General features: G+C 39.6%; 1 protein-coding gene across 1 annotated transcript; it reads left to right on the top strand.

Moving 5' to 3' along the window:
- Positions 1-1,786: 1,786 nt before the first annotated feature.
- On the top strand, positions 1,787-17,531 carry GSG1L2 (GSG1 like 2). The gene is made up of 5 exons (XM_075111204.1): positions 1,787-3,951; positions 5,533-5,580; positions 7,945-8,097; positions 12,912-13,023; positions 17,276-17,531. The coding sequence occupies exons 1-5, from the start codon at positions 3,642-3,644 to the stop codon at positions 17,529-17,531; spliced, it is 879 nt and encodes a 292-aa protein (XP_074967305.1). The 5' UTR covers positions 1,787-3,641.
- Positions 17,532-19,150: the final 1,619 nt, after the last annotated feature.

The raw sequence follows: 19,150 nt of genomic DNA, 5'->3' as shown, positions 1-19,150 counted from the left end.
ATCCTGTTCCCTTGAAACTCCATGGGAATTTTGCCAGCAGTTTTGCAAGAAGGCAAGCCAGTTCCATAAATACATATATATATTTATACACACCTCATGAAACCATTAAAAGATGACCAAGAACACAGAAAAACTTCATGTAGGAAGTTTGCTGAATCTAGCTGACTGTTAGAAAGCAGCTCAGTAATAGCTGTTTTTATCTTTTCTGAACATATTTTGTAAAATATGCACAGTCAATGCAGGACTGGGGAGAATCTAATTGTACAAAAAATGATGTTAAAGTTTTACCGCAATTCTTGTGACATTCAGTATTTTTATCAAAGCTTCAGTGGCAAGGTTGGAGAAACTGTCAATTAATTTCAGCTTCAATTTTCAAAAAATATTTTGCAACTTTTCTAGTTGCAGAGAAAATCCTAGAAACATTAATAAATCTGTGTGTTACACAGGCTCAGGGAACAAAACCATTTATAATATAATAATTTTGGGGGTCTAACTTATGATTGTCATGCTTTGAGTTGGCAATATGGAGAGTCAAGATGTTGCCTCCTCTATTTCCAACAGAAATGAAACCTGCAGCTGTTTGTACCAGAGGATGGCTCGTGCTATTCACAGAACTCATGGGTGTCCTGTGCAGCTACACTGAAGAACAGGCAGAGGTGCAACACTAGGACTGTGGAGGCCAGCAGTGGCCTAGTTTTCAATGCCAGACATAGGCTAAACCCAAACTGTGTGGCAGATAGACCCTGCAGGACACCCTGTCCCCTTGGCCAGCAGTGTGACCGACTCCGTTTCTACACATGTGCCAAAACTTTCTTCTGGAAGAATCCAGGAGGTGGAAGGGCATGATGTACACCCATGTCTCATCTTCACATAAAGTCTGGATGTGGTAAAAAACAGTATGGGGACATGGGGTATGGAAGTGCTCTGGGGACAAGTATTTCAGGGTGCAAATGGATCCAGCCCACTCTAGAGGCCTAGAAGTAAGGCACTGGCTGCTCTGCACTACTGTGCCTCCTGTGTTGGTTGGGTCAGTATACATATTCCTCTCTGCCACATCTAAGGCCAACACTGGGGAACAGGGAGAGGGACTTCAAAGCCTCTGTAGTGACTGCTCATCTGTGTATAGCTACAAGGGATAAAAGCACACTTTCTAATGGCCATATGAGTAGATCAGCTCTGTAGCAGGTCAAAACCAGGAGACCTGAATAGTGCTCTGGCATTGGAACTGTTCTGAGATCACCATAATGAATGTCCTAGTGCTTGAGGAACCCTGAGGTCTGCCTAGACCCTAGATGAGCAGATCCACAGGGTCTCCTGTGGTACATTCTCACTATTGCTTAGTAGCATACAAGTGCTCTCATCTTCTCCACTGATAGCTAGCACCCAGCAGCTGAGGCGCTGTTTTCAGTTTTTGACTTCTGCATGTTGTTGGTTTCTACTTGCTTACTTTTAAAAATCATCTGAAGTTTGTACTTGAACGAGCTCTGTTGTCCCTCTCCAGAGTTAATGCTACCAAGAATTAAGTCAGTGCAGGAGACCCACATTGAAGTATCCCCATATTGTAATTTCACTAATAAATTGTGGCACTAGGTGGTAAAGACAGAAAGCGAGCTGAAGTTTGAATTTCTGAGTTACTGCTCAGAGAAGTTTGCATTTCTGAGTTATTGCTCAGATTTACAATGTAAATCAGGTAGGTCATGATGTTGAATGCTAGCCACAGCTGCCCACCCCCATTCACTCTCAACTTTACTCCAGCAAAAATAATCCAGATAATCTTTTTCCTCCTCTTTTATTTTCTTTCTTTTTTTTTTTCACAGTATGACAGATCTAACCAATAAACGTACATGCAATATATTTTTCTTATTATATAGAACATTCTTACATGGCAAATTGATTTAAAAGTTTGCGGTACCAATATTGCTAGAGCATAAGCAGAAAACAGGCTCAGTGAAAAATCTCAGACTGCAGCTGTAAACCAGAAGATATCAATTGACAGAGCTTTTTCTGAAGTCTTCAGAGACTGATTCATAGTCCAGTACAAGGTCTGTTTAGTCAAAGAAAACAACAATGCTATGACATTTAGGCTGGTTGAATTTTATAATGGGCATAAAACTAAAGCCTGTACATATTAAAGAGGTGTCAGTGTTATTCCCAAATTAACTCAACTGCCTTGAGTCAGTGGTTTCACAGGCATCAAAATATGCTTGGATACAGCCATATGCAGATTATTCCTGGGAATAGGAATATAGGTAAGTGTTTAATCCTTAAAAGGACTTTTCTCCCTCCCTCCTTCCTCCCTGTTCTCAGACTTGCTAGGCAGTTGGTAATGCACAGAGGCTTCAAGTAGAGTTCACAAGTGCTATATTCCTGTGAAAATACAGTAACACAAAGATGTAGGAAAAGAATAACTCCTGGCTCAATCTACAGTCTGTTTTTCAGGTTCTGAGATTTGCTCTGCCTTTTTAGTCCAGATAATTTCTTGGTCTTTCATTCTGTTGCTGGCCAGCTCTTCAAAGAGAGAGTAATCCAATTTCTTTGAGTTTCATGCTGGGATGTGTCTAGCCACATGCTTCTCCAACGTTGACATCTTCTGCGTGGAGAGTTGTCCTAAAAATCAGAATGCTTTTCATTAAAAGATACATATGTGACTTCAGTGCCTGTCCCATGGTATCACTCTCCCTTAGGGCATGTGTTTTGACCTTACAGTTGTAAAAGGAAGCAATCATTTACTAACATTCCTGCTTCTTTTGGTTCTTTGCATCACTTTTATTTGCATTATCAAACAGGCAGAAAAAGCAACATATATAACATGTCAAGGTGGGCAATGTTTCTTAGATGAAGAAAAAAAAAATGCTATTTCACAGAGAGAACAGATGGACAGAAAAATGAGGACAATTCAGCTTTTTCTCTACTCTTTCACCTAAATTGGGCAAGACTTATATTATGTGTTCATGGATGCAGACTGGATGGTGCCCAGAAGACCATCAACAACACAGCAGTGTAACTTATGACTTTCATTTGCCACTGGTGGAACTCTGAACAGACGGAATCACCTTCCCAGTGATATTGGGAAGGGCTTAAATGCTGTGAAATGCTCTAACAACTGTTTTTATCTCCTTAAGAATTTCTTAATAGTAAGATTCAAACCTGTATTAAATTTAATCGGTGTTCAGTGTAACAGAAGCATTTGGAACTGCAAGATTTTGTTTGCTTTTTTAGCTGATAAATGAAGTTCCATCAATCTGACTCCACCTGCTGATCAAGGTAAATATTCCTATTTTGTTTGTATAAATAAAACTTTTCTGATCGCATACTGGGGTAGTGCCGACGCCTCTGTGTTCTGTGTATCTTTACACCTGTGATTCATGGGGCAAACTATAATTTAATGTCCCACCTCCTCATATTTCTTTCACAAGACATTACTGCCAAACACCACTGTCCTATATCCTTAATCTCTCCTGCCACATGATTTCTGGTCATGCCCATATCTCTGCTATCTGTCTTAACTACTAAGCTGGTACAATTTTCTGAGAGGAATGAAGATTGGGATGGTAAATCCAGACAGGTGTTTCACCAGGCAGATATATACATAGCATTGTAAAAGGTTGTTTCTAGGATAAGTGATAGTACAGTCCTGGAGGATGCCAGTTTCAGTCCCAGCTGCAGACAGACGGCAGAGAGCCTCAGCAGCATTTTCTCTCAGTTTTCTCTCTTTAGTCTTCTCTATTACAGCATTCAGTAGCAGTTACTGGTGTGAAGGGACAAGAAAAGTTGCCAAACCTTTCTGTACAGGACAGAGCAAAGGGGATGACTGCATCCGCTTTAATAGCCCTGACACCAACAGCAGCAATGCTGTGCAGTATATTTGGGAGACAGGAGATGACAAGTTTGTTGACCGAAAGTTTCATGCTGGGATTTGGTATTCCTGTGAAGAAATTATAAATGAAGAAGGTGAGTAAAACCATGTAAATCTACTTAAGAAAGTAATCTTAGTCCTTCCTGCTTTTTTGGTGTCACCTTCCTCTTCGCTGCAGTATCTTGTATGTATTTTAAGGGAAAAAGTATCCTTTAAAAGTTGCTCTTCTCTGGGAAGGGGGATATTAAAGATTATCTACCATCCAGTCAATTTCTAAGGAATTACTAATAAATTCTGCAAAGAACTTTAGACTGACAGGCTGTAGTACAGATGAAGATGTTTTTTAAAAATTCTTCTAACCAGAGCAGCAAGTTAAGCTACTTTAACAGGAAAGTGTTTTATTTTTCTGATGTCCCTTAGGCAAAAATGAACACATTTGCCTTAAGTGATTGCTTATGACCCCTGATGGCAACATAAAAAGCACAATGTGATTTTTTTGTTTTAAAAATAATTTAAACAATTAAATCTGTGAGATCTAAGTTATTTTGTGGATTTCATCTTAAGCACAGGTATTTTTACTTTCTTACTGTAATCTCATCTTTCATAAATGAAAGCAGAGGAAGATTATTTTCACCCTGCTAAAATATTGTTTGGAGACTTACTTGTTATGAGTGGTGGCATTAATTGAATTTCACTCTGGTATGTAAATGTCAGTAGAATGAAATTAGCTTGCCATTAACGAAAGTTTCTCGTTAATTTTGGATCTTTGTATAAGGGAATTGCTTAGCTGCTTTGAGAAATGGGGCATTTATTGTAAATCCAGATCAACGCTAATTTTGCCCCCTTATTGTCCTGATCATTTTACAAATGATGACTAGAACAAAACTACAGAGAAATCAAATCAGCTGCCATCTGTGCTATAAAATGCAAATATTTTCGCAGTCAACTGAAAGTCCAGTTCTACCGGAAGATCTTGTAAGTTATGCAATTTTAAGGGGGTAAATATTGAAGATCAGAGCAAAACACATCTCCAAAAAGCATCTTTCAGGTGGTGATTGCTATGGATAGCAGGCTTGTTTAATTTGTGCATCTGCTATGGCAGTTCTTGTTTTCCAACTTGATGCAGTTAGTAGCTGAAAAAAAACACCATGTATTTTCAGAGCAGAGCAGAATTAATTCCAAGAGCTTTGTTCACAGCATCTGTGTGGGGGTCAGGAAGCCACATAGCTTTGAAAATCAAAGCTTACAGAAAGAAATTGGAATCAAGCTTAGAAGAAATTTGCATGAGCCGCAGCTTTGTTGCTGTAAGGCAAGCAGGTCTTCGCAGGGAAGATGGTGTACAGGCTGCCAGTCTCCCAAAGGAATTGGTAACTTTCCTGTTCTGGCTTTCACAGATATAACCTTTCAGAAATCAATTCATGGCCTTTCTTTACATCTCCCAGACTCTGGTTCTGCCTTGAAAAAGTCTGGAAGGATTCTCTGGCTAAGTCCCAGCAGTAGGTTGATGCACCTGGGACTCTGTGTGTACACACATACCTCAGAAATAGTTTTTCCTGATTATCTCAGTTTGTGCTTTTATGATAGATTTTGCATTTTCTGCTTTCTATTAGTCTATTTTTAAAATCATTACAGAATACAAAAATAATCCTAAATTTTATTTATTTTTTTTGTTTTAGGTGAGAAATGTAGAAGCTTCATCAGCCTGACTCCAGCTGCTGATCGAGGTAGATATGCATATTTTGTTCATGTAAATAAAACTTTCCTGATCATATTTAACAATATAAATTTTTGGTACTTTGATATAAAAAAATGCTTGCTTTAATCCCGCACAGTTTTTTTGCCCTTTATTTAGTTTTTCAACTTCAAAATGAAGGCTTAAAATATGAATCTATGTCTTTGAAAACACCCTATTTGAATAGAAATTTTTTAAAGTAACTTTGAATATGGGACTGGAAGTCAAGATTTGTTAGTTTCCACCCCCATATTCACAGAGTCAGGATTTCTGTGGCTCGCACCATGCGGCCTGGGAGGGACAGGCAGTGTGTGAACAAGGGCAGGCAGTATGCTGAGGGGACCTGGGGAGATGTGTCATGGACCAAACCAATCTTGATGGCAGCCTGAATCCCCTCCCCCTCCCTTACACAGAGCTGTAAGGAGGCATTTCCATTCTCCTGAAAGCAGATGTTGCCCTCTTTCTTTCAAAGAATGGTTTGTGTTCTTATAAAACACGCCTGCAGATGCTGTTAAGCGCCACCCACCACCCCAGCAATGTAAACCCTATCACTGATGTGGTTAGACCAATCACTTTACAAGTGGCTGATGTAGGAAAAAAAGTCTTCCTTCTTCCCCAGGGGGTTGAAATTGCATGTACAGGATACTGGGATTGGAGTACTTTCCTGGGTATGCAAATTCAGCCCCTTGGGGAAGAAGACAGACTCAGTATCTGAAGGCCAGTCCTCCTTCCCTCTACTGCAGCATGTCACTGTGCACAAATAATTCAAGATTTTTATAGCGTGAGAAAAAAATATAAATGAGATGTGGCTTTTAGTCACACAGACATGGTCTTCAGAAAGGAGAGGTAGATTTATGGGCCCTGGTCTGACAGCTCTTCCCACATGAAACCACTGGTGGACGTAGTGCTGACACTAACACTGTGAATAGCATTGGCAAATGCCACAGACACCTATAGGCCAGACCAAGACACCTAAGGCAGCATCTAGGTGCCTGATAACCATGCTGAGAGGCTATCCCTGGGTAGTGAAATCCTGTGTGGAAGTAGGGTCCTGCCCTGTGCAGAAGAGTGAATTTGTGTTTTGCATGCACATATGGCTGCTGTGTGCACAAAACTCAGAATGCATCAGGCTCACCCCTCCAGAATTTATCATCCCTAAGCATCATACACAGGGATTATCACAGTAGTTCAGGGCATATGTAAGGATCACTCAGTTATCAAAAATGTTAAGAAGCAAGCTCTTGTAGCTAGAGCAGCCAATACTGTTGGGAAATATATAATCTGGAATTCCTGAAAAAAATCAGGATTTTTTGTTGAGGCAAATATTTTCTGGAGAAATAAACCTTGCCCAGGAACCCACACACATAGCCTGGCCCAATAATTTAATGAGTAAATGGCCTTTGAATCAAAGAAGTGCCACAGACACTGTCAAAGCCTGCAGTAGGGGTTGTTTACCACACAAACATTGTTTACTGCCATATGTAGTGTTTAGTGATCAATTACTTGTCTTAGCAATGTTTCTATTTTTAAGTTATGATTGTTGGTATATAACATCACATGAAATCACCATTTGAATCTACATCCAGGTGTCTCAGGACAGACTGACTTCTTTTTAAGAAAGTTTGGGAAGGTTGTTGGCCAGTTCTTGTTACAATCTGGCCACAAGAAGACCTCCTGCTCCTGACTGTGGGATATTAGCATGCGGATAGTAAAACAGCAGGCTGAGAAACTTTAATGGGAAGATTAACTTCTTGCATAAGATGTAATTAACAGTTATCCAGAAAGAGATGAATTAGCAGATAAACAGAGGAATGAATCTCAGTGAAACCAGGAGACTGCCTGGGCTCGTGAAGGCTTCTCTGTCCAAAAAATCAAGATTATGTCTGGTGGAAAATAAAGCCCAGAGGGAAGATTTTATTTAATGACTAGACCCTCAGGCCATATGTCTGTGTGCATGCCCTTGCAGTTTGTTAGCTGGATAACAGAGTCTTCTGTTTTGGTACACTTCCATGATGTCAACAACTTGGACAGTAATTCTTTTTATATTAACTTTGGTTCATAGTAACTTTAGGATAGCTACTGAGTATCAAGCCATTCTGCCTCACCTTGCACTGTAAGCTTCTTAGGTGTATAGCAGGAATGTACAAGTGCTCTTCCATTAAGTGGCAGATCAGTAAAGGGAATTATAATTCAGGGTGTCCATTGACGTTCAGGTCTTCCTATAGATGTTATTACAGCATCTTCACAGCCTTTGAGCCTTTGTTTAATGTTGTGTAAACACTATAAATAAAGAAGAAAGAAATGGTGAAAATACTAAATGCCAGCTTATAATATTAGTGTTATTCTGGTTTTCCAGGGGTTTTATGGCTGTCTATTGTAGCAGAGCTTCTGTACATCATTTTCCTTCTGACTGGAGCCATTCTTATGTCAGTAGAAATGTGCTACTACAGTACTGTCATTGATGGACTAAAGATCAACGCCTTTTCTGCAGTAGTCACTGTATTAGCAGGTACAGCTAAGGCTCTCAATTTATTACATCCAGAAAATGCAACATTGATATACTTCCAACTGAAAATTATTAACAATGTAGAAGCTTCAAAACTATTACAGTGCCTATGGAGACACTAACAATAGAAGATGCAGCAAAATTTAATGAAAAATATTATTTTGAATTAGTTATTTCTTAACATTAATATTTCTATATTTTGTATTTATAGTTTTTACTATATTTAACTTCATTGTGTTAATTTTATAATTTTTAATTTCATTGTCATTTTGGTTGCCAAAGATAAGAAAGTAACATACTCTTCCAAATAACTTGATTTTTAAATTTCCAACATGCAAAGTATAAAAATAGCAATAGCAAAATTAAAATAGCACTTTTAAGAGGGAATAAAAGGTAATTGGATAATTGTCAGTAAAAAATCATCTCTAAAATTTTCTTCCATGCTCTGCATATTGCTTTTAATCCAGTGCTGTTTAATCATAGGATCCTAGGCAAATTCAGTTTGGAAGAAACTTCACAGGGTCCCTAGTCCAATCTGAGGAATCTGGTCTGAATTCAGTGTTGACCGTGTGTTGAGCAGGAGGCGGTTGGACCAGAGGTGTCTTACAGCTCTATGTACTCTGTGATTCTGTTTATATTATAGAATTGTTACTGAGGAATGTTGCAGTAAAAACAGAAGTTATGGCTAATATGAAGAGCATTTCACAGAGTTATTAATTTTAGAGCCAGAAGCAATCATAGTGTTTATTTGCTATAATTTGTTGTGGAACACATGCCACTGTGCTTCATATGGTCAGTATTGTTTAGAGTCTAAAGTTATTTATACTTAGTGAAAGCATATCTTTTAGAATGGCATCTAATTGCAAGTCAAACACCTGGCAGATGGCTAAGAATTAATCTCAAGATTGTCTTTCTCTGTAAAAATTCTGGGCTTTGATCCTAATCCTAATGTTTCTGGATTTAGTGTTCATGCATTTGTGATTGTTGTGACTTTCTTCATGAATTAAAGATTTTTTTATTATACTTTTTTCACTGAAACATAATCACATATTTAATTCATTTGCCAATCTCATTTTTGCTTACTAAATAAATCAAGTTTATTAAACATCTGACTGTGATAATGGGGAAGAAAGAATTTTCTTCCTTTCTGCAGCTTTTGCTGCAGTGTAGCTGAAGATAACTATCACTTCTCTCCATCTTCTCCAAAAGAAATGATTGAGAAACGTGTCACATGACTTCACATGTATTTCTAAGACCTCTGATCACTCTTGCTGCTCTAGTCTTTCTCCAGCCCAGTTTTTGCACAATTTTCCTAGCGGGCAGTGCAAAATGTGGATGCTGGTGTGAACTTCCAAGGACGTTAACAAACGCAATTTATATTGCAGATGGTGACTTCTGAAACACTCTAGTTTTGCTTAGTTTTATGGAAGTGTAAAACTTCTATAGACCCATTGCTCCACCCTGAGTTAGGACCAACTCTCCTAAAACTGTCCTCCTGTCAGCTATTTGTCTAGCCCCATCTTAAAAAAAATCCCCAAGCCCAATAAACCACCACCACATCTAAAAAAAAACAAATATCAAAGTCAATGCTCTTGCTTTGGTACTAAAGTTTCTGTCGCCTTCTTAGGAAATGTAATCCATTTCATACCATTCCAAAGATTTTCTTCATGTCTAATCTAAAGCCCCGGCTTCTGTAATTTTTTACAGCATTTCTTTTAGGATACCCACCTGCAACAAAGAGTAGATGATTCCTTCCTCTTTGCAGTTAACTTTTACACATTTGAAGATTGCTATCTCAGCTCCCTGTAGTCCAGAGGGCAGTCCCCAAACTTTGCTGCCAATGAACTCTGAGAACCTGCTGGAATATTTCCTTTCGTCTGAACGACTTTTCTGAAAGGTGTCCAACTAGTTAAAAGCCTCTATTAACACCAGTTCTAATTGCTTAAAAAAATCCCACATTTCTCCTGTATCTCTTCAAACCTCATGACCCACTGTCATGTCTATCTCCAAAGAAAGAGTAGTGAGCTTTATTCAATTCTTTAGGCAGATTTGCCCAATATTAGCAACTTTTCCTTCTCCAAATAATAATAAATATTCACTTTCATTAATTTGTTTGTTTGTTTGTTTTGGCATGTACAGTATTAAGGAGGCTTACGCAGCAAGCTTTTCCTGAACATTCTGTTTACTTCGGCTAGTAAAATTTCTTGAATTATTAAAAAGCTGAAGACCATCTGTCCTTGCCATTAAACTTATGTATAAATCCTTTGTAGATATAAAACAAATCTAGTTTCCCTAATTGGTAATGAAGATGCAATTTCTTGTACAAACATGCTCTTGATTCTAGCAGACAAATGTAAATTATAATTAAGCTACTGGAAGCAGTAGCTGCATAGTTCTAGCTATGATGAAAACATACAATTAAAAAACCCTCTTACAGTATTTAACCATTGAAAAAAACACATTAAAGGTAGTGTTTGATTTCTTTGTTCTCTCAGTCTTTAGCTCAGACTGAATAAAATCCTAAAACGTATGTTCTAACTTGTGCAGAACATGGTGACTTAAAAGAAGAAACTGTGTGAAATTTTCTGACCATAGGTATGTGGGTTTGTAATGACCCACACGTAGTTCTTGACTCTACAGAAATTATTATTCTAATTTGTGTTTTCTCTTAAATACATGTGCACTGCCAGTTAACTCCACTGCTATGAAATACACATTATTGATATCACTGTCCTGTTGCCCTCAGTGGCCTTTGATGAAAATGCACATTGACAGGCACCCATATATGACTATACTTGCCTTATATATCTGTATTAGTTAAATTTTCACCATTTCTTAGGCACCAAACTGCCCTGATGATATCCCGCAGAAAAATGAAATTTTCCGCTACATAATAACAATGGACCATTTTAGCCTGGCAAAACAGAATCAGTTGGACAGAGGAGGGAACTGAAAGACAGGGAAGCATTTGTTTTATGACTATCCTTGAAGAACTGAGAGAGTGATGAGAGGGAACATCCTGCCTCAGAAGATGCTGAAATCTGAGTGATAAAAGTATGAAGTCAAGGAGGACAGCTAATTGGGATATTTTATGCATGTTGATAAGAACTAAATCTAAGTGTCCTTTAGGTGAACTATCCTTAATATAATACTAAACAACACACCCACAGGTCAAAAAGCCCCCTGCTCAGATAAGCCCCTTACTATCTGAGCATGCACAGCAAATTGAAAGGAAGCTGTACCTTTAAGATGAAGTAAGAAAGAAACTAACCAATGATGAGCTGGGGAGTGCGTGAATATTAGCTGTTACTAACATATTTAACTGTATAAATGCCTTGTAGTTTCTTGGTGGTGGGTGCTAGCTTTGTGGAGTTACCGCCTAGCACCCGTCTCTGTGCAAATATGAAATTAATAAAATACCTCTGCTCTGTGTATTTTGGTGTTTTGCACACAGGGTGAATGACCCCACTTTTCAGGAAAACGCTGGTGCCACTGCTGAAATGTTGAGCCTGACTCAGAATTTAACCCTTGTACAAGAGCTAAGAGGAGAGCTCTAGCACAGGAGCTCACGTTCACCCTCCAGTTACATGCATTTCTAGGCAGCCAGGCTGGAGGATTCAGGACAGACATCCACTTAACTCAGAAATGGATGTGACATACCACCTCTCTGGTGAGAGCTGGACAACTGGTCTCCATTCCCTGACAGCCACACCGACAGTCAAACAACTTTCTCCAAACAGTTTATTAAGGAATGTGCCATCAGGGTGCCAGCTAACTACCGAACGCTATTTCACAGCATGAAGCCTCTTGGTTCAGTGTTACATGAAAGGACTCTCCTAATTGCCTGTTGATGGTGTTTCAGGCAATACCAGGGAAGACCGTTTCCTAGTGATTACTGGAGCCAGGTCATTGTCAGCCCTGATGCGTTATGCCTGAGGACATGTGGTCTAGACTGACAGATACTGTGTGCTAGCTGCCTAGTTTTGTCAGAATTCATGAAACAGACCTACTTAAGGAACACCAACAAACTGGGTCTTGTGAGTTTGGTGGGGGACCATCTGCTCTGAGAAGCTAATGTGTTTTAGACAGTGGGTTAATTGATACTGCAAGGGTTTTTATGGATTTGTAAATTAATCCGGAAACAACAACAAAAAAGATGTTTACAGGGAAGATCACCACTGGAAAATAAAATTCTAAGGGAAAACAGAAACCCTTAGGATTAGGCAGCAGCCTAGTAGCAATTTTGAAAATTAAATTATTAAATATAAGCCCCTTTCATAAGCTAGAGTTTCAGTGCTTTCTAATGGCCATTAAGTTCACTTTTTCATTCACCTACATAACGTTGATAAAGCCAGCTGTGTTTATAGCACTGGGAAATGGCATATCACTGCATGCCTTTGAAAAATCTTTCCATTGAACGATAGGAAACTGGGAAACATGTCCTGTGCAATGCAGCTGAGCAATACTTTGTTGTAATGGCTGATCCTGGCTCAGAGTTGAATTACTAAGTTTTCAGAGGATGAGAGCCAACCAACTTGTTGCCTTTTAAAATCTGTGGGCTGCGTGTCCCATTGCTGCCCTAGATTCCTCTAGCATACAGAGTAGGTGTAAAGCAACTGTATTAGTGATTGTACTGGCAAATACGTGACACATAAATACACTTAGATTATAATGTCAGGTGTTGTTGAGTGATTTATAGAATTTAGATACTTCGTAAAATATTCTTCAGAAGCTCAAGGGGCAACTGCAAAAAGTTGACAAAGAAGAATGTCTTCAATTTACATTTTCTAATGTTCTTATGGTATTATATTTTTTAGGTCTTCTGGGCATGGTTGCTCACATGATGTACACAACTGTGTTTCAAATGACTGTAAATCTTGGTCCTGAAGACTGGAGACCTCACACATGGGATTACGGCTGGTCCTATTGGTACCTATTAGTTTATATTTGATTCTTTCATTACATTTCAGTCACTTCACCCTATGATCGAGGGATGTGTACCTAATTGATAAGGAATGGGTCTACCATATTTCACTCCTGGGGATGCAGTTTGGTAACCAGGTGTTTTTCTCCAAATTCAGTTGTCTTAGATTATTGCACAGAATGTATACACTTGTAAGTTTTGCATTTGCCATCCTTTAGACAGTACAGAGACTTCCAACTGCTCTGCACAAAGCAGATGTTTTTCTCCATACTCATCAGACCCAGATTTAGTACACTCATCTCCCAGGACAAGTGCCTTGCATAAGTTATTTAAAACTCTTCCAGTTTTATCCAATTAGGCTGAATTTTTCCTTTTCAGATATATGCTTCAGGTTGTGGTATCTGGAACATTTCAGACAAGATGTTTTTTTAAAAACAGGATTAGGTAAAGACACATTATTTTGGCCCTGTAAATAACTGCAACATGTCCTCTGAGAAGATCTAGTGAAATTGTTAAGAAAGAGGGCTGTTCAGAGGATTTTTGCTATAGGGATTTGTCTTTGAAAATCTGATCAACAGTAAACATTTGAATGTTGAGGTGCTGGAAACTGCTGCTATTTCCTCAACTGTGACTGAGAAAAAGAATAGGAACAACTGTACTGGGTTAAATCAAAAGTCAATCAGGACCAGTATTTTGGGTCAGTAGAGCAGAGGTCAGGCTAATTGTCTCCTTCATATGTGTTTTCACATCCAAGGTCACAGCTCATTGCCATGCATTCTTGTTGCTCTTTCTACTTTTATTGTGCCACTTTGGCACAAGAGCTTACAGCTGTATGCATTCTTTATAATGCAGATTCATTTAAGATTCTTGCAGTGAAATAGGGGCTTTTTGTCTTTTGTTCTGTTGCTTTTCACCTTCCTAGTAACTCAAATCTCATTTGAAGGTCACTGTTCATTGCTGTGAATCTTTCCAGGAGCCCTCTTCCCAAGCAGCAGCAGTTTGTTTGAAGCTATTGTTACATGTGTATAAATGGAGATGTTTCTCTAGTGCTTGCTGAGCACTGAAGGATGGGCCTGGTCAGTATTCCTAAGCAGGAGAAAAGGCAGATCATGACAAATGGTGTATCTTACCCTGCTTGTCCAGCAGGTGAGGTGGCCCAGCACCCATGTGTTACCTACTTGCTTAAAGCGGAAAGGGTGATCCCCCCTTCTGTCAGGAAAAACTGGTCTCAAAAGGTCCAGTACCAAGTATCCAGACAATACCCTGGACAATGTCCAGGGGCTACTTAGATACCCTCAATGGGTATCGTAGGAGGAGCATTGCAGGATTCTGAAACAGAGCCTTCTTCCCTCCTTTGAGACTTAGATACTTTTTGCTTCTTTGACTCTCACTCTTTCATTCATTCATGGAATTTTTTATTGCAATAATAATTTGGTTTCCCTGATTTGGGGCTGTGATCTCTTTTCTGGGAGGTCTTGTAATTTCTTTAATGAATGAGATTAGGCCTGGTTTTACTCTAAAATCAGTAAAAAGAGTGATCAGTGGAAAGAGAGGGAGTGTTCTTCCTTTGTTACTTCCCCCTTCCTATGGAATTGGAAACAGAAGGTTGAAGACTGGTACTGAGGAGCCTGTTCCCTCCTTTCCATCCCAATGGGTGGAGAAGAATCACTGTCACCATCACTGTTACTGACACAACTCCATTGATGCCACTATTGCCACCATCATCATGTTCATCACTGATGTCATCACTGCTGCCACTGCAGCCAGCCTTCTCCTGAGCACCTGGACTAATAACTTTCACCATGTGGCACGCACACAGGAATCAAGGATTTCATGGCTGCCTTCTAACAATTCAGTGCAGCCTGGGCTACTAAACGCCCAAAGAAATATTTCTACCAACACAAGACTTCCAATTCCATCAGTATGTGCATGCAGGAAGACATTGAGGAGGATGATCTGTGTGGTGCCTTTTTTCTAATCAATTGTATGGCCCATTTTTCTATCAAGATTCACTTTCTCCTTTCTTTTGCTCAGCCTAAATGGCAGCTACATCACTCTGTTTGATAGCAAACTAAAAATAAAACAAGTCATACATACAGGTGCCTCACTCCCTCCTCCCAGTTGTCTCCCTTGGTTTCTTTCCTCTTATCTCCTTTCATGTATAATGTTGTCTGTCTTCTGATAGCCTACATTTGCGCCTCCCTTCCTGTTGTATGAACTCTCCTCTTCAGCATCCCTTAGCTGCCCTCCCACTGACTGCATGTGGGAATCTCACCTGATGGTAAGAGAGGAAGGATGATGAAGCTATTTGTCTCTTACAAAAGGAAAGAGAACAGATACCAACAAAGGGGGATCAATGATTAAAACTGACACTCCCTTTCTAATTACTGCAGCACCCACTTGTGGCCAACAATGTCACCAGCAACACGACAGGGGCATGGCAAGGTAGAGGCGCAGGTAAAGACTTTGCTACTTTTTCATTGGGACTTATAATCATCTCCTTAGTAGCCAAAGAAAAGAAAGAATTGGGACCATGGCAGCAGCTTTTCATCCTAATCATCAGACCTAGTAAATCAGCTCTTCCTGCAAGAACTACTGAGCCTCTGTCATGGATCTCCCACCTGCCACAGTTCCCCCTCACATCCAGCTGCTGCTGTTGCCAGGGTTTTTCTTCCACCTGGCCCAGGAAACATGAAGACCTTTCTTCTTGCTTTACAGTGCTGGAACTGCTAATGATGGGTAGACACACTCTGTGTGTTCATGTTTACCATCATTCAGACCCTGAATGCCTCTTCAGTAAATCCCTCTGTATTTCTTGTTTCTCTTCTTCAGAAGCTTTCCTGGAGGTTGAAGAATGTTTCTAGTATTGGTGAATCTTTCACTCTGCTTGTGCTTCTCAGATTGAGGCATCCTCACATCAAGAGACAACATTTTCTATCTAAAGACCTGCCCTGTACTAAATTCCCATAACATGCCTCATATGGGATACGCCATGCAGTAAAAAGAAAACCCATAATCCATCTGAGCTTCTATGAGCATTTCTTTTATGTAGATGAATGACTGCTTGCTTTAGTTTGCTTCCTTGTTGAGTCAACCTGTTTGATTTCCCCTTTTGTCGTTTGTCTCTGGGCAGAATTCAATGTGAATGCTGTCCTTGAAGCTGAATTTCCACTGCAGCCAAACTGCCCTTTATTCTTTGGCTCTCTCCATGACGAGACTTTGCTCACCTCTTTCCTCAGTTCTCTCTAGTCAGATGGGGGACTCTCCATTTTTTCCAAGTTTTTTATGGAAAAGCAAAATTTCTGGCAAAAACTTTGAAGAATCATGCTGACATCCTTCTTGTATTGTCAAAAGAAACCATTTATTTCTGTCCTTTGTTTTTTTCTTTTTTAACACAGTATCAGCCTAAGAGAATCTGCTCATAGATTATTTTTTTCCAGTTTTTGCTAAAAGGCCTTTATAGAAGCTTTCTTGAAATCAGTTTCTTACCCTTATGTCATTGAGTCCTTCAAAGGGCTTCAACAGATGGATTAGGAAAAGCACCTTCAACAAAAGCTGTGCTTCATAATATCAGTTCTATCATTTTGTCTACTAATGATACTGTGCTTCAGTTCTTCAGACAGAAATGCCTACTATGTGAGTCAGGACTACTGCAGGTGTCCCACTTTCATCTCATTCCAGAGGCTGAATCCTCAATTCTCCACCATGGTTGGCTTAATCCAGAGTAACATACCACCAGAGGCAGGCCTGCTGCCCCTTTCTTGCTCTGTTCAGTCATGACCTGTATTTTCTCAGGAATGCATTTCAGTGCTCTGAGCCTGCTTTAGTCAGCTATTTAAATGCGCCTTCTCTTTTCTTTTTAACCCTTTTGGATAACTGGCACACATTTTTCTCGGTGTCCTCTGAGAGATTTGTAGTCTCAATAACTGCATCTTTTAATTTTTTATGCATCCTCATTTTTAATAGTTCCTCTTTCTGATATTAAGCTCTAAGCAGAATACACAGAGAAATTGGAGGTGGGTTTTCATTAAACAGGAATGCTAAATGTGAATATTATAACCAATATGTAGAGGTCAACTACGTAAGTCAGGTATGTAGATGGTCATTAACCAAAAATCTTTCTTCGTCCCCCACCATCCTCCTCGTTCCCTAATAACACCAATACAATCACATGTATGCAGTATTTTCAAAAATAAAATTGAAGGACTTGGGTATGAAAATGTTCTGCTAATTTCTGATAAACCTTTTTGTTTATAGCCTCGCATGGGCTTCCTTCGCTTGCTGTATGGCTGCAGCTGTCACCACTATTAACAAATATACAAAAACTATTTTGGAATTCAAGCACAAAAGGAAAATGCTGGAAAGGAGTGTAAAGAATAAATACAAGTTTCCTGATCATACAGCTCCAGAGAAAGCTTGCAATGTGTATGTGAACTCTTTTCACAACAGGACAGAGGACCCTGCACACCCAATAAAAGGCTTGTGTCACCTGGCCACTATTTCAGTTCTGTAAATATGAACCATATATCAAGACATCCTGTAAATAATAACACTAGATCAGAATGAATTAGTATTAATGAATAAAATTGTATGTTTGTGTAGCATTAGTTATTTTTCTTAATAAAGAGATATTTCCATGGATGTTTCAAGGAAGTCTTAGTATTGGAAAAGTAGATTCAGTATTTCAGTTCAGAAAAAGATAGTGACAGAGGTCTTCCACTGCTCTGATTTTTAAGCAGTCTCTAGTGCTAATATAAAGTATGTGAGTCTGTTAGAATTTCAGAGCACTCTGGACTTCTACCCTAAGTCTTTATTGAAAAGACTTTAAAAAATCCCCTCCCAAAAACCCACAAAGAGCAGGGCAGCAAATAAGGCAGCCCACATGTGGTGCATGGCTTGGATAATTTTTGGATAATTTGTTATTAAAGGTACAATCTCTCCAGGAAAATCTGTATTACAGCTTATGATTCAAGAGTTTCACCGTATGCATAGTTGTAGGGTTTGCTATGGAGGAAAAGCTAATAGAGGGAAGAGGCTTTCACTGCAAATACTGCTCATTTAAAATTACTTAAGAAAGCAAATAGAAATCTGAAAGATACATGGTTGTAGACAGCACACAACTCCCCTATGAAATTCTCTAGGTATCATCCTGAAAACTGCCAGAAAGAATCAAAATTTGATTTGTGATTATTATACTTGAAGAATAATCTACAATCACATTCAAAATGGGAAAGTAGAAATGATAACAATCCTCACATATCAGGAATACACAGCTGCTCCCCTCTGAGGATCAATGTGGAACTTCCCCATGGAACTGAGCCATGTGAGCCTGTTCTGTTGGACACCAGTTTTTCTTCATTGTTGTATGAGTCCTCCTGCTAATGAGCCCGCTATGAAACACACTTGTTTCACAATATTCTGAGCAGCTCTGGGCTTTAGAAAAATCACTATACATTTTTTTTCAGGCAAAACAATCCTGACATAAATATAGTCTGAACTTGTTTTGCCAGCAGGATCCATAGTAGGTCAGTAGATAATAGAGTAGCACAATTAAAAGTAATTAGCCCAGAAGGAAACCATAGGCCATTAGTGCCAAGACAGTAAACTGAGAGGCAATAAGGTGAGATGACAAAGCAACATAATGGCCAGTCTCAGACTGGAGATGGTGGGTAGCCCACCAAGGGGTGCCCAGCCTCTATCTGCTATGTAACTGGCCCTTCGGAGTGCTGTGACCTCAGGGCAGGCAGTTTGTGGGCAGGAGGCGGGCAGGAGGCAGGCAGGGGTCTCAGACCCTGCTTGGACTGTTGCTGGCTGCTGGTGTTTGCAGTTCATGCAACAGTTTTGGGCTCTGCTTCTAGTTTTTCTGGGAGCATGTCCAAGGCTCCTCAGATCCATGTTTCAGGTAGGAGAAGCTGACTCCCCATCAAGGATTTTTGAGCACTCATGCAACTAGTGCTAGGGAAAGATCTATATGACTGCTGGATTGCAAGCCTAGGGCCCAGAGCATTGCTCTTCAAAGCAGCAGAAACTCTGCTGAAGGCAGTGCGTGAGCACTCAGCATCGGTGGTGACATGTCAGTGGGCATCGCCCCAGCACCAACTGGAGCAACCACCGCAGGCACAGCCAAAGCCT

This window comes from Phalacrocorax aristotelis, chromosome 16 (assembly GCF_949628215.1).
Source record: "Phalacrocorax aristotelis chromosome 16, bGulAri2.1, whole genome shotgun sequence".
Taxonomy (NCBI): domain Eukaryota; kingdom Metazoa; phylum Chordata; class Aves; order Suliformes; family Phalacrocoracidae; genus Phalacrocorax; species Phalacrocorax aristotelis.
Note: the sequence above shows the minus strand (reverse complement) of the source record. Positions and strands in the feature narration are given on the sequence as shown.